The sequence below is a fragment of the Palaemon carinicauda genome, chromosome 1 (assembly GCF_036898095.1).
Source record: "Palaemon carinicauda isolate YSFRI2023 chromosome 1, ASM3689809v2, whole genome shotgun sequence".
Lineage (NCBI taxonomy): Eukaryota > Metazoa > Arthropoda > Malacostraca > Decapoda > Palaemonidae > Palaemon > Palaemon carinicauda.
This window is the reverse complement of record NC_090725.1, coordinates 244,637,877-244,653,582: the sequence shown is the minus strand read 5'-3', so window position 1 is coordinate 244,653,582 and position 15,706 is coordinate 244,637,877. Positions and strand designations below refer to the sequence as shown.

The following is a 15,706-nucleotide window of genomic DNA, read 5'->3' as shown; positions in this document are numbered from 1 at the left end:
GAAAAAGGAAATAAATAACTTAAAAGAAAAATATTCTAAGAACAATAGCAACATTAATATATATTTTTCTTATATAAACTATAAGAACTTCAAAAAAAGAGTGAGGAGTAAGATAGAATAGTGTGTCCGAGTGTTCCGTCAAGTAAAATAACTCTACTCCAAGACAATGGAAGACCATGGTACAGATGCTATGGCACTACCCAAGACTAGAGAACAATGGTATGATTTTGGAGTCTCCTTCTCCTAAAAGAGCTGCTTAACATAGCTAGACTCTCTTTTACCCCACCAAGAGGAAAGTAGTCACTGCATGATCTATTACAGTGCAGTAGTTACCCCCTGAGCAAAGAAGAATTGTTTGGTAATGTGAGTGTTGTCTGGTGTACGATCACATAGGAAAACGTGGAAAGAATAAGCCAGACTATTCGGTTTATGTGTAAGCAAAGGAAATTGAGCCATATCCAGAGAGAGGGTTCCAATGTAGTATACTGCCTGGCCAGTCACAGGATCAAATAGCTCTCTGGCAGTAATATCTCAACGGGTGGCTGGTGCCCTGGCCAACATACTAACTTAAGTGTTTTTGGTTCTTCAAGCCTTGCACAAATTTAGTGGTAGTCATACGACAAGTTTGTGTTAGAAAGGATAAAAAATTCCTCATTACAATCTTTAAACATTTAAAATTCATTGATATATAGGCAAGGGACAGAATGATACTTAAAAATCGACCATATAAACATGATTAGCGCCCTGACTCCCTCTACACCAAAGCTAAGACTACGGAGAGCCAAACAATGTTTGATGATGACTCACCAGACTATAAGCTTCTCCAAATCTTCAAGATGGAAGACAGTACTTGAAACTATCGAACTGAAGCAGAGCTCGAACTTCCGTCCAACAGATTGTGAGACAGGCGTTTCAAGGCAGGTGAATGGTCTAGATAAATCAGCAAAGCAAGATATTAAGACGTTCGTCTAGCCTTGATCTAGTGGACATGGACCTCTTGCAAGAATTCATTGAAATGCACATCTAAAGAGCGAAGGATCAGAGCATATTTGGAACCAGGTAGGCATAGCAAACTCAAATTTTCCTTTACCAGAACTTCATGGCTGGAACATTTCAGAATGAAAACCCGAAAGAGAATTCAAATTGTCAAGAGGTGAAACATTTAGGCGTGTTGGGGGAACCAGAGAAGATAGATGATGACTGAATTTGTTAATCCTTTAGATGAAATTTAAAAGATTATCAGCTATGTTTATTCATAAAACCCGAGTAAAAATAATTCCTTACTGTGAATTTGCATGAACAATCTAAGATAAGGCTGATTTTCATTCAGTAACTTGTGGTTCCAATGCTACTTGCTATGTCAAAGTTCATTTTGTCTCAAAATATTTTCCTTTACCAAAATGACTTAAATATTACATTTTCAGTGGGATTTGTATTTGATAGAATAAGCCTTGCTTCAATATACATTTGTTTATTTCCAGGGACCTTTCACAAATTTCTGTTTTAAACGTTGATAAAAAAAGTTACATGTAATTCGTAAAATTATGGTTGTTATAGACACTTACAAGTAATATTGTATTTACGTTGCTACTTTCACAATGCAATTGGACATCGACAAAGAAGTCAAACCAAATTTCCTGAATTACTCAGGACCTGTATTGTAATTAAAAATGACTAATTATGATATCTAATCATGATAACTATTCAATATCAAGAAACTATATAGGTTAAAGCTGTGTCATTCATCTTCTAATTTTCCAAGTCTTGTGATGATTGCCATTATGATGAAATAATATCTAACATTTAATTACATTATTTCAAAGGATCATCCACTGAATATTAAAAAATAAAAAAAAACTTATGAGAAATAAGGTCTTAAATTCATTCAAGGACTCACATATTACAGATTTCCTACACACACACACACACACACACACACACACACACACACAAATACGGTTTTACAGCAATGTTATAATCAAGCAAATGGCAAAAACATTTAACCGCTTGTGTTGATACAATGCAATCGCAAGAATTACTTGAGCCTTAAATATAATGAATAAACCATGTTTCCTGCATATAATGGCATCAAGCACGGAATTAAATATTTGATTTAATGCTCAAGATTTCCAAACTATTTTCAATTTCTTATCTAAATACATTGGCGCTGGTTTAACGCGTAACTTTTCTTAAAATCATAATCGAGTTTCTTTTAACAGGTACTATATTCTTATTTCTAAAAGTCCCATGATTTGCTGATTATATAATATTAAAGATGCAGTAATAAACTCCGTATGCATTTTCACTCTGCCGTCAGAGCAAAGTGAAGTTCGGGTGGCGGACAAGCAGATAATGCAATTACTGTATGTAGATCGGTTGGCCAGGGCATCAGCCACCCGTTGAGATACTACTGCTAGAGAGTTATTAGGTCCTTTGACTCGCCAGACAGTACTACATTGGACACCTCTCTCTGGTTACGGCTCCATTCTATCTTTGCCTACACATACACCGAATAGTCTGGCAAAATCTTTCCATATTCTCCTCTGTCCTCATACGTCTGACAACACAAAGATTACCAAACAATTCTTCACTCAATATGTTATCTGCTACACTGTAATTGTTAAGTGGTTACTTTCCTCTTGGTAAGGGTAGAATACTCTTTTTAGCTATGGTAAGCAGCTCTTCTAGGAGGACACTCCAAAATCAAACCATTGTTCGCTAGTCTTGGGCAGTGCCATAGCCTCTGTACCATGGCCTTCCAGTCTTTGATTAGATTTCTCTTGCTTGAGGGTACACTCGAGCACGCTGTTCTATCCTATTTATCTTCCTCTAGTTTATTTTTATTTTTCTTTAGTTTATATGTGAAAGATCTAATCTAATGTTGTTACTGTTCTTAAAATATTTTATTTAGATTGTATTACTCCTCTTGTAGAGTACTCATTTCCTTCTTTCCTTTCTGCAGTGGGCTATTTTTCCTGTTGGAGCCCTTGGGCTTATAGCATCTTCCTGTTCCAACTAGGGTTGTTGCTTTGCTTCTTCTACTACTACTACTACTAATAATAATAATAATAATAATAATAAACTGTATAAAAAATCGTACCTAGCTCACTGACTAAAAGAAAATACTTTTACCCTAAATATGGGGTAAAAGGTAAAAACACAAGGTGCATTCCCCTCTTGATATTCGCAAAGAATGACAAAACTAATAATAATTTTAAAAAGTATGATCATGAAAAACAGGAAATCAATCACGATTTTATTTAAATAAAGAAAACCTAAAAATGATAAAATAAAATAAACTACGCTTGCACCTTCGCTTTTATTAAGAATGATTCCCTTTAAGTGGTTCATAACTTGACATTATGAGTGTTGCTGTGCTGAAGACAAGAATATACTAGAAAATTTCATTGTTTTTATTTATAATTTGAACATTCCAAAAATACATTAACAAACATATAGCTGTTCTTGATATATATATATATATATATATATATATATATATATATATATATATATATATATATATATATATATATATATATATATATGGAAAATCTAAAAACCTCAAACGTCAATTGCCTATTAAAGATGGGCAAATATTTAGTAGAAATAGCCTATTGGTTACATTAAACTTCTTATTAATTCATTCACATCAGACCAAGGCAATTGTAACCAGCGTGACCTTACAATGACCTACCGGAATGAATGAAAACAATTACTTACCAGATTTTATAACTGACACTGCTTCTTCTGCTGACTTCCAAACAGGGGCCCGTTTCAGGGGATGGAACGGTTCATGTGAATACGAGTAATATGTGCGATTTCCAGTTACTGGAGTTCTGCCATTGCCAATAAATCTCACTAGGCAAGATAGAAATTTACTTCGGAACGCCATAGTCACGGTACTTGTCACTCCAAACGTTCACTGGCGACTGCTGGCAGCTGATAGCTAGCCTATCCTGGTTAAAGGTTTTCTGTTGCTTCGCTTCTAGGGCTTTTGTACACAGTCTACGCAGTATTACCAATGTCTATCTTAAGAAACACGAAAAATGTATAAACCGAATATTAATTAAAACCCAGATTTTGACCATTCAAAATTATATTCAAAAGGGAAAATGAAATACCAAAACGCCATCAACCATGACCATGAAGATCAATCACATATTAAAAATAAATTAAAAATAAATGTCGACTCCCGAGCAGTAATATGAATCAAATTACTCAAGAAATGTACAAATTACGCAAATTATTTTTTACACGGGTATTTTTTATAGATAGACGGTATATAAAACAAAGGAATGATTACACACATACACATACACCCACACAAATAGAGAGAGAGAGAGAGAGAGAGAGAGAGAGAGAGAGAGAGAGAGAGAGAGAGAGAGAGAGAGAGAGAGAGAGAGAGAGAAAATGTCAGTTCGAATGAGGATTAATTGATGTATGTGGGACAAATTATTCTAAATAACGATATTAATTTACCATAATATTTGTAGTGTATTTAATTATATATATAATAAATATATATATATATATATATATATATATATATATATGTATATATATGTATATATATGTATATATATATATATATATATATATATATATATATATATATATATATATATATATATATATATGACACACACTGTATGCAGCTTACACAGTACTGAGAAGTTTAAGATTTCCATATAATGACCATGAACCTACATTAGACATCTGAACCTATGTACATATTTTGTAAATGCAAAAGCACTAGTTTTTTACATTGGATTTTTCTTTTAAAAACGAAAATATGCGTAAATCATTTTCTTCAAATCATTCAACGGTACTAGACCGACAACGATTTTTTTTTAATTCGGAAATCTGCCCTTTACTGCGACTCGTTTTATCTTATTTGTCAAATAAACGTTGTAAGCTGTCTGTAATCTCTTTCAATCCGTCATGACGAAATGGCCGACAAATATACAGTTTCTCAATATATTTTAGGAGTGAAAAAGGGTAACAGCATTAACAATTGCCCTAAAATGTCTGCCCCTGTCATTCAATTATGGTTTTCTTTAAAACAGCTTTCATTTTTTTTTCATCTGTAAATGCACTGGGCTACCCAACCGTCAGTCTTTTATCAAATTAATTTTCAAAAATATTAATAACCACACTGAGACTTGTGTAGCTCAACAACATATTGATCTTATTAATTTTGGGGATAATTTCACTACCTACTAAGAACATAATAAATAACTCCGTACCTGTGCTTTTATCTATAAATTATTATAGGCTACAGTAGATAAACCATATTTTAGTAACATCGAAAATAATATCAAAATTAATGTTAACTTGATATAAAAAAAATATAAGCTTCCTTGAATAATAAAGATAACTAAAAGTAGCAGTAATAATTACGAAGATGACGCCCTATTGTATTATTCAAATGGATAGACGAAACATTCAACAGACATAAAATCTAAATATATAGCAAATAGCACAGAGGTGTTCATGTACTATTAAAATAACACCCTATTATCTATATTTCACGCTGTGCTCCGAGGACGAGACCAGATATCTAACTCAAAAACTGTAAATAGACTATGTCTAGTAGCTGGTATTAGACAAACTTCACAAGAATCTGAGCATGAAATTAATCAGAATGTCACTCAATCATTTGGGTGACAAGCTTAGATACAAACTCGTATTAATTAAGTATATCTTATGCGAAGGGTGTGGTATGAGGCCAGGGATAGCTGGTATAGTGTTACAATGAAGGGGGTTGATGTTCATGGAAAAGGGAGGAGCAGGAGCAGGAAATAGACGGCCTAGTTGACCTGACCCATGACCTGTGAGGACAAACGGACATTTTATTGTAGGGGAACGTGAGTTAGTGCTAAGGAATACCTTTGAATAGTGAATCTTTAGCCATTATTTTGTCATAGGCATATAAGCTTTGGAGCGTGCGAAGAGAGAAAAAGGTTAATAGATAGGCCTTAAATTATTGTAGTCAGATAAACCCAATTTTGGTGACATTTGAATATCCGGCATCAATACTTGGATCACCAAATAATTGCCGCCCCTGCACTGCAAAGCTAAGGCAAATAGAGTCTGAGTTGATCTCTGTACATTGGAAAAAATAAACCTGGTGGTGGATAGATGAGGAGGATCTGGTAGCCTGGTTGACTAAAGCCAAGTTAGTAACAAGGTTTAAACGGATTAAAAACGTGACAGGCTTTATACCGCTGTACTTGGAGTGGAACACCACAGCCCTGTTTTACCTGCAGATGACCAAAGCTCATTGGTAGGACACGTATAAGGTATAGGTTAGGCCGTAAATTTAATGAGTTGGAACAACTGACTTAGGTCAGGCACTCCACTGATACTCAGATTGCCATTTGTGCATCGTATAACTAAGGAAGTTCATCTTTACAGTCTGACACTTTGCACCAGGTAAAGCGATTATAGGCAATTAGGCCAATACAAATTGTTCACAAAATCATAAGGGAGATGGTGTTTGGAAATGCTTATGAATAAATAAATAAAAATCAAATACAAATTATGAATGTGAATTATTCTAAAGAAATTGTCTACCGTCTTGAAAATACCTAGCCGATGTATGATATCTGTGGTATAAAATCTGTTGGGTTTCGTTAGATCCCATATTTCGAATGGCTGTGTACGATATAGTCACTCATCAATGAAATGATTATAATAAAAGGACAATATCTTTATAGCCTAATTAGGTAAGCTTTACACTTGCAAAAACATCGACCTCTCTTGTAGCGAAAGGAATTATTTGTAAACAAGGTGATTTTTCTCACGGTAACGTTTCTCACCATATTCTTCAAGCAGGTGTGAAAAATCTCAAAGCCGTCTTTTTAATAATCTTGATTACCATCCAGTAAGAGTAATTCTAACAATAATAATAATTCAAATAATAATCTTAGCAATTTTAACAATTTCGTTATTTGCAAGACGCAAACTAAAAGCAAAGCTAACTGTAAAATAGTTTTTAAAATATATTTCACTGTAACTTTTAACTCTTCCCGAAGCTTAATGTATATGTATTATCATCCTGTCAAACTAACACTAACTTGTGGATGAACACGAAACTTTGTACGTCAAACATCACACAATTGAAATGGGCTGACTGATCATAGGAAGCCTTGTATTACATGTGACATAGTCACTTCTCCTTTTTCTGTCAAATATGAGAGAGAGAGAGAGAGAGAGAGAGAGAGAGAGAGAGAGACTTTCATAGCAGAGTACTTTAAGTGTGGATAATTATTTTTCTGAATTGGTAATACTGGTGAATGCAGACGACAGTCTGGCACTCGTGCATCTCTCACGCACGATTCACGCTCCAATTTCTACTTCTACTCGTGTTTCACTGTAGACCTGTTACAAAATCATAAAAATAACACATCACATATTTCCAGTGACTGAAATATGATTTACACAATTGATAAGTCATTCCTATTAAATACAAACGTCTCTCTGTCCGTATGCAAAGTAGTTTTTGCATCAGGTAGATTCATTTAACATTACTCGGCAATCATCATACACCGACAACTACACCTACAGTCTGACAGGTCGATAACTCTCACGTAGATTTGTGTAGAAATAAATAAGCAGGAACAACTTGGAGATCATACAAAGTGACGTATACCTTAAAATAGCTTTAATAAAATAAGTTTTAGTGTAAAAAATATCCCAAACATGACAGTAAATGGGATGGCAATTTGAAGAAAAAGAAGTTTTTAGGTCGAGGTTGAAGGTGACCGTTCAGCAAGCATCTTGCCGGATTTGGACTGACGTGGGGTTTCTATTTTTAGCAATAGTGTGTCTATGAAACCCATAATTTGAGGGCGTTTCATTAGTCTGAACTATTATATTTAACTTTGGTGTTATTTTATATGATAGGATGACAGACTCCATCTTCCGATCAGGCAAACAAAAAGTTATAGGAAAAGGCCAACAGGAGTTTACAAAATGAGGATCAAAAGGAGCCGAGTTCTTTATGGCCCTCAATATTGAAAGACTCATTTAAAACAAATATATAGAAAATTTATAAATAATGGTCCTAGAAAATCAACAAAGCAGCGGAGGAAAATATCCGAGATTGTTTAAGCAAGGCCTACGCCTGGCAGACGTGAGGATTCCCAACTGTCGTAATTGAAGCTAGCATTAAAACTATTTTTAATATAGATAAGAGGCGAGAGTAAATTCTGTTTATAAAAAATATTGCACCAACATAGTTCGAAACCTGTAAAATGGTCTAGGCACAAATTTGGCATGCTGTATTGAAGAGAATGGTGACTAGGAAACAAGTTTTTGCACGAATCATAATTTACCGAAAAATCGTTAGAATGTCAAGAGGAGACTGTTTCGTATATGGATCATGCGAAAAAAAATCGTCGATAGCAATAAAGATGAACTCTTACATTTGTGAGCAACAATAAAAATTTGTGCAAGATTTAAAGCTAGATTTCTATTATTGTAATAGAGCTCACGAGATTTTGCACACAAGTGACAAGTTGTAAGCATGGGGTAAGAATAAATAGTACATTTAGATTATTTAATTCTATCATGTCTTACAAGATTGTTCAAGAAGTTGTGGAAAGATTGATATAATAATTTAATCTTAGGACATATCTGGACCACACAGACCCACAAAGGGTCATTCAGCGTTAGGTATATAAAAATAGGGAAATAATACTGCAAGTAGAGACTGCTATGAAAGAATCGTCATAAGAACACATATACGAGAACCTTAAAGTGTAACAAATAAAATTAGTGAATATGTCAACATCTTTTGTTTCCTTAATTGTAATTAGATCTTACAACAGACACGAGAATGTGGTTACATATGGTTTCAAATTACTGAAACCAACAGGATATTTATGAGAACCAAGATATATGTCTACAGTAGGTTCTAGAACTTTCAAATATGTGGCTCCAAGACTATACAATAAGTTCCCCCAAGACATCCGTAAATCCGAAGATATTAAGACTTTCAAGAGGAAACTTAAGACTCCTTGTTTTCTAAGTGCTTCGATAATGTGGATTAAACAATAAATGAGCAACATGCGGTGTAAAATGCTGAATGGTTTGGAATATACAGTATACGATAAAATGACTGAAGTTCCAGTATCAAGTATGGTTCCCATGTAGTGTAGGACCAGAAAAACAGCCCTAAAATTAAAGTATAAGGGAATTTTCATAAAGGAGGCCGGTGCGAGAAAAAAATTGAAACATCATACAATACTGTTGTCGTGATGAAAATTTAACATACGATAATTTATTGGTGTTACGCTTATTTACACTTATACGTCTTTTAAGAACGTAAATTTCCAGATAAAACCAGATAAAACAAATATTGATAGACATCAATATCTATTACGATAATTTATGGAATGTTCCTCTTTATACCTCGTAGGCCTATTTGAAACCAAACATTTCTAAACGATTTTTTTCTATAATGTCTATTCAATTCAATTAAAAGATAATTTCAAAAAGACTAAGTTAAACTATCATGAAACAATATGGTATGGAATTAATCAGACCACTTAGAGTTAACATTTTAATCTTTGGCTCCTTCATCAACATCTTCATTTCCTCTGATAAATACGAGTGCAGGTGTTGAACATTTTTCAACTAACACCTGATAACATTATACTATTAATTTCGGAAGCTTCACTTGCACGGATTATTTGCTTCTACAAGGGGTAATAGATTTGGTACCTAAATTAAATTTCCTGTGCATATTTCAATTCCAAAATGAATGTGTTGGTTTTGCACTAACATTACTTGACATTCTTATATTTATGGTTCTAGTTTAGAGTATGTTGGCATATAACTAAAGCCTAAATAGATCCAATAGCTTTGTGCTCAAAGTGATATAATCACATGCAAGCTTATATATATATATATATATATATATATATATATATATATATATATATATATATATATATATACATATATATATATATATATATATATATATATATATATATATCCGGTCAGGTTCAGCTCTCCCCGTCACTTGGGTAGGGGGAGAGGGAGTAGTCATACCCTGGTGAGAGGGGCGTGATTGTGCGTGCATAATTATCTAAATATTAAGCCATGTTATATATATATATATATATATATATATATATATATATATAAACACGCTAAACGGCAACCTATTGGAATACACCAATCTCCCAAAAATTGCCCAGAAAAGCGGTGAGGTTGAGAAGGGTTGAAACCATGTGTGCACGTGTGTGCAATGGGCATATCTATCTAAATATTAAGACGTCACTTTTGACTGGTCACATACACTAGTATATATATATATATATATATATATATATATATATATATATAACTATCTTGTTTCTAAGAAAACGAACTTACAAGGTTCCTTTCCTTGATACATCCAGGAGTTGAATGCATAATGTGATAACACCCAGAGAGAGAAAGAGAGAGAGAGAGAGAGAGAGAGAGAGAGAGAGAGAGAGAGAGAGAGAGAGAGAGAGAGAGAGAGAGAGAGAGAGAGAGAGAGAGTGTGCGCGCGCGCACGACTTTTTAAAAAATTATGTTTAATATTTAGATAGATATGCACACAGATTCAACCACCACTAAGTTGCAAATAAACACCTTGCCTTACCTCGTGACACCTCGTACGGAAACACCACGTCCACCCCGTGGCACTGCGCAAGACATCGCAAAACAACCTCGTGACATGTTGCAAGACCTTGCATACTCATGTCACGACGTTAAACAAAAATATGGGTGTTTTCACCTACGAGGTGGCACAACCCCACGTCGCAACACATCTCAGCCAAAAAGAGCGTAGGTGTCAACCTACCTGTAAAGACCAATTCACACGACCCGTTTTCTTTCCGACAGGCTGGCCGTCGGTTAAGCGGCGTCTAGCTTTCTTACGTGTATTCAAATGCAACTGTTCACACGACCTGTTAGGCTGACGGCGGCCCTCGGTCGTCAGCCGTCCGAATCGGTTCGGCTTTCTTTCCAAGAAACCTCGTCCCAACCAACGGATGAATGATGTTTCGTATGACCGAGGACCTGTATCGTACCCGTTCGTTTCGTGGCCTACAACCCCGACTTTTCCTCACAGTATAGTGATAGAAATTAATTAATCTGTTGTTAACACCATGTATGAGAGGTTAATTGAACCTTTTGAAGGGTATGAGGAGATATTTGACATGCCAAACAAGATGTATAGAAATAATTTACATAAAGAAAAGATAAGGAAAATGACTGGAGAGGCATTACATAAAACAGGTGAGTTTATCATAATTTTAATATTCTTATCATGGTGCATAAAGTATAATGAAATTGCATAACTTATTTTATCAACATCTTAAGTGTCAAAATTATCGTAATTTACTCGGTCCTCACGTGACAGAGTCTAAGTAAACAATGAAAACCACGCATGGGTAAACGGATAGGGAACGCCTCGAGTGAATGTACAACATTTCGACGGCGGTTAGCTCCTGGCCAGCCTGTCGGATAGAAAACGGGTCGTGTGAACCAGCCTTAAATGTGCGTCCACACGGTCGGACACGTCCATCGAACACCAATTGTTACCAGTTAACAACGGGAAGCAGAAAGAAGAGCTGGGGGCGCCAATAACGACTAACAAGTACCAAGGGATGTAACGTTCAGTGCCCGTGTTCGTAGTAGTATCTAAGCTTCAGATACTCTCCGGAGAGAAGCGATGGTCAGAGTTAAATCTATTTACAAGATTTCACTTGTCCTGTAAGCATTGTTATATTTAATTCTGTTATGGAGAAAGCTGCCATTGGGATAGAAGAGAGGCAGAGTTGCTGATCAAACTGTACTCAAAGGACCCCTACTTCTGAAACTTTAAAGCATGTCTTTACAAAGAAATAGATATGTAGCCGCAATTAATAAGATAACGTCAGAGAAGTGGATTGTCTGTTAAGCTGGCCGTACACACAGAGGACCGTACCGTTCATCCTTAAGGACTGAAGCAGCAATCCTATCCTGTGAAAAATTGCCCACACACACTACGGACTAGCCTGCTTAGTTCAAAAGGATCAGACACCAAGGATTAGGCCTACATGGATACGTTTTTGGAACTTGTTAAACAAATTTGATACATAACGGGGTATTAAGTACAATTAGTAGCCTACATCTAATTTTGAAAATGCCAAATTTTGGTACTTTTTACTTTATTTCTTTACATAATATAAATCTGTGAAATCTGACTTGAAATAATATGAAGGACCGTGACAGGCATTCTCTCTGTTTCTATATGGGGGTGATTTGTCCTTTACGGTGTTAATGTACTTAATTCTCTTTAAGTCATTATAGGACTACCTTTTCCGTTTATCCCTCTTAATCCGAAAGTCCAAATGACTCCTGGAAGAAATATACTAAACGGATAAAAGAATTAGATAACACTAAAACTAACAACGAAAAACAGAGAGCAAGTATGATATGGGTTGAGATGATGATGATATTATTATTATTATTATTATTATTATTCTCTATTGAATGGATAAACTATCTTCTGGTTTATCATTACGAATTGACTAAACTCTGGAATATTAAGGTATTTACCAAGAATACAGAAAGAATAATTTTATCATCATCGTCATTATTATTATTATCATTATTATTATTATTATTAATTATCATCATCATTAGCTACGCTACAGCCCTAGTTGAAAATTTAAGATACTATGAGCCCTAGGGCTCAAACAGGGAAAAGTAGCCCAGTGATAAAAGGAATTAAAGAAATTAGTAATTTAGTAATGAACATTTAAAACAAAATACTCTAAGAACATTAACAACATTACGATGGATACATTCTGTGCTTGTTTGCATGGACAAAAATCATCGCTAGAAAAGAAGAAAAATGATTACATTAAGTGAAATCAATAACAAACCGACGGGCAAAGTGATGCATACATGTCTTTTTGAAGAAAATCTTAAAAGTATCTATAACATGATGTTTGATCCTGTGGGTCGTATCTTGTGCGAGAGGTTGGATTAAACCTTCGCTAATCATAGACCGGGATTACTCCTCCAAAGTTCTTTACTATTTCCTCCTACCGCCACCTGTGCAGTATTGGTAGCCTCATTAATCTTCTGACTTTACTGTACGCGACTATATAGTTTGGAAAGCACAACCGCGTTGGAAAGAGAGAAAAAGCGATCTTCTATAATATAATGATAAAGCAAAAATGGTTTTAATACACTAATAAGTCAAAAGATTGTGAAATTCAATCAGATTATCATTACAATATAAAAAAAAAAAGTGCTCTGATCAAGGGACGAATTATGGAATACTATGTGTCTAAATAGGCGAGTCAACTCAGTCGCCATGCTAGTCCGTGCCCACACACGCAAGAGACTGGCGGGGCATACTCCCAATCGCGGTGGGACTAGCCTGTCCAGTCATACATGCTGACAGGATGAGAGTACAGGCTAGTCGCGCCGGGTTTTAAGGCACCTAACTAGATGGCGAGTGCACTCAACCCTGGTTGGTGATCACTTTGCCACAGTAACAGAATTGGGGATGCAACAGCTACCTCCAATACCACCACTTCCACCAAGATGGAATCAAGACCTGGCAGACTGGGTCAGCTTCCGACTGGCCATAGAGGAATGGGCAGCAAACTACAACCCTCCAGAGGACATAGATCAACTAGTAAAGGATCCGGTTGATGCTTTTCCCAACGCAGCTAGCAAAGCAATGCCCCTGAAGGCAGCGAGAAGAAACTACACATACAAGGACTCCTGGTACTACTGCCCAGAAGTAAGGAGACTCAAAACACAGCTCAATAGGTTCACAAAAATCTACAGAAGAAGAGCCAAAGTAGAGAATAGAGAACTACTGCAGGCAGTTAAAAATGATGTCCAACAAAAGAACCCATGAAATAAGAATAGAAAAATGGATGGAATGGTGCACAAACTTATCACAGTACACAACACTCCGAATTATGGAAATGGCTGAACAGAGTAGCTGGAAAGAAGAGGACACCAACTGCAAATCCCCCACACCCGCAAGAAGAGGCAGAAAGAATTGCGACAGCCTTCGCGAGCAGAACAAGATCAGCTAACCTCTCTCCTGAAACCAGAATGCTACAGGAGCAATTGGTGCCAGCTAGGTGGGAGGAAATCAACACAGCCTGTCAGCTACAAGATGACACAGACACCTCATACACAATCGAGGAACTGAGGGCAGTGTACAAAACAGGCAAAGACACTGCACCAGGGGCAGACAGAATAACCTACACCATGATCAGACATATGGGTCCAGCAGGAGAAACTGCATTCCTGAGGTTAATGAACAGGACACACCTTAAGCACACAAGGCCCCAGACCTGGAGGCAACAGGACACACAGCCGATCCCCAAGCCAAAGGATCCAGAGAACCCGAGACCAATAGTTCTAGTATACTGCATGGAAAAGACAGGAGAAAAAATGGTACTAAACAGAATAAAGTACAAAATTGTTCCCCTGTATAAACAACTACATGCATATCAGGAGGGAATTGGAACCACTGAATGCATTACTGATGTTCTCAGCTGTATAAACGATAAGAAGGCAACTATAGTCTTCATAGACTTTGAAAAAGCCTTCGAGCTAGCCAGCCCAGCAGCAATGCTGCAATCAGAGGTCAAAAAAGGAGTAAAAGGTCACCTACTAGCATGGACAAAGAACTATGTGCTAGGAAGACAAGCCAGAGTCAAATTCCAAGGAGTGATATCAGCATTTCATGACTTGGAAAACGGAACTCCGAAGGGAGGGATTCTCAGCCCCCTCCTTTTTAACATCCTCATGGAAAACATAGCCTCTCTCCAACTCCCTGAAGGAGTAGAGATATTCATCTATGCGGATGATGTATGTGTGACAGCTCGAAGACCAGTCAGAATGATAAGAATGGAGAGCACTGAATGACATCAATCAAAAGTCTAATGAGTTGGGACTAAAAATAAACATAGGCAAAACCAGGGCAATGACAATAAAAGCCCCAAAACCCCTGCATCCACTCACAATAGGAATGGGACCCCTAGAATGGTGGACAGCTACATATACCTGGGAGTTGTAATAGACAACTCACCTTCAAGGAGGAAATCAAGTATCTCAAGGAAAAATAAAATGCCCGACTGGCAGCCATGAGATACATGTCAAAGTTAAATGATGGAGCAAATGAGCACGTTCAAAAGAAGTACTATCTAGCCTGCTTCAGAACGCTAGTGGCCTATGCTGCTCTCACCCTTACAAGCCTGACAGACACCCAAAAAGGGTAATTCAAAACAATGCCATGAGACTCATGCTAGGAGCCCCTACGTGGACAAGGATTGCACAGAGAAATGCATCCACAATTGCTAAGATGTTCCTCTCTGACAGAGACTCTATAACAAATAAGAGTGCGAGAGGAACTTACAAAGCACCCTGAGGTCCAAACCCCAAGCTCCTATGGCAAGGGCCACAGCAACAACACAAAGAGCCTGAGTTTAGCTTAGTGTACCTAAAGGTTGCCATTTCTTTCTTCTACCGTGGAAGAAAGAAGTGGTGACCTTTAGGTACACTAAGCTTCTTAGAGCAAAGGAAGACAGCACAATGAAGGAACTAAAGAATGCGGCCCAGGCAGAAATTATGATTGCAGAAACAGCAGGAGCACAGACCTATCACACTGATGGTACTGTAGACTCTGGAATCCCGACAA

The 15,706-nt window shown here is 36.4% G+C and overlaps 1 protein-coding gene across 1 annotated transcript in view; it reads right to left on the bottom strand.

The window, feature by feature from the left end:
- LOC137644463 (4-hydroxybutyrate coenzyme A transferase) overlaps positions 1–3,978 on the bottom strand; it is a 321,602-nt gene extending 317,624 nt beyond the window's left edge. The window contains 1 exon segment of the mRNA XM_068377442.1: positions 3,724–3,978. Within this exon segment, the coding sequence (XP_068233543.1) occupies positions 3,724–3,895 (172 nt within the window). The 5' untranslated portion in view covers positions 3,896–3,978.
- Between the last annotated feature and the right edge of the window lie 11,728 nt (positions 3,979–15,706).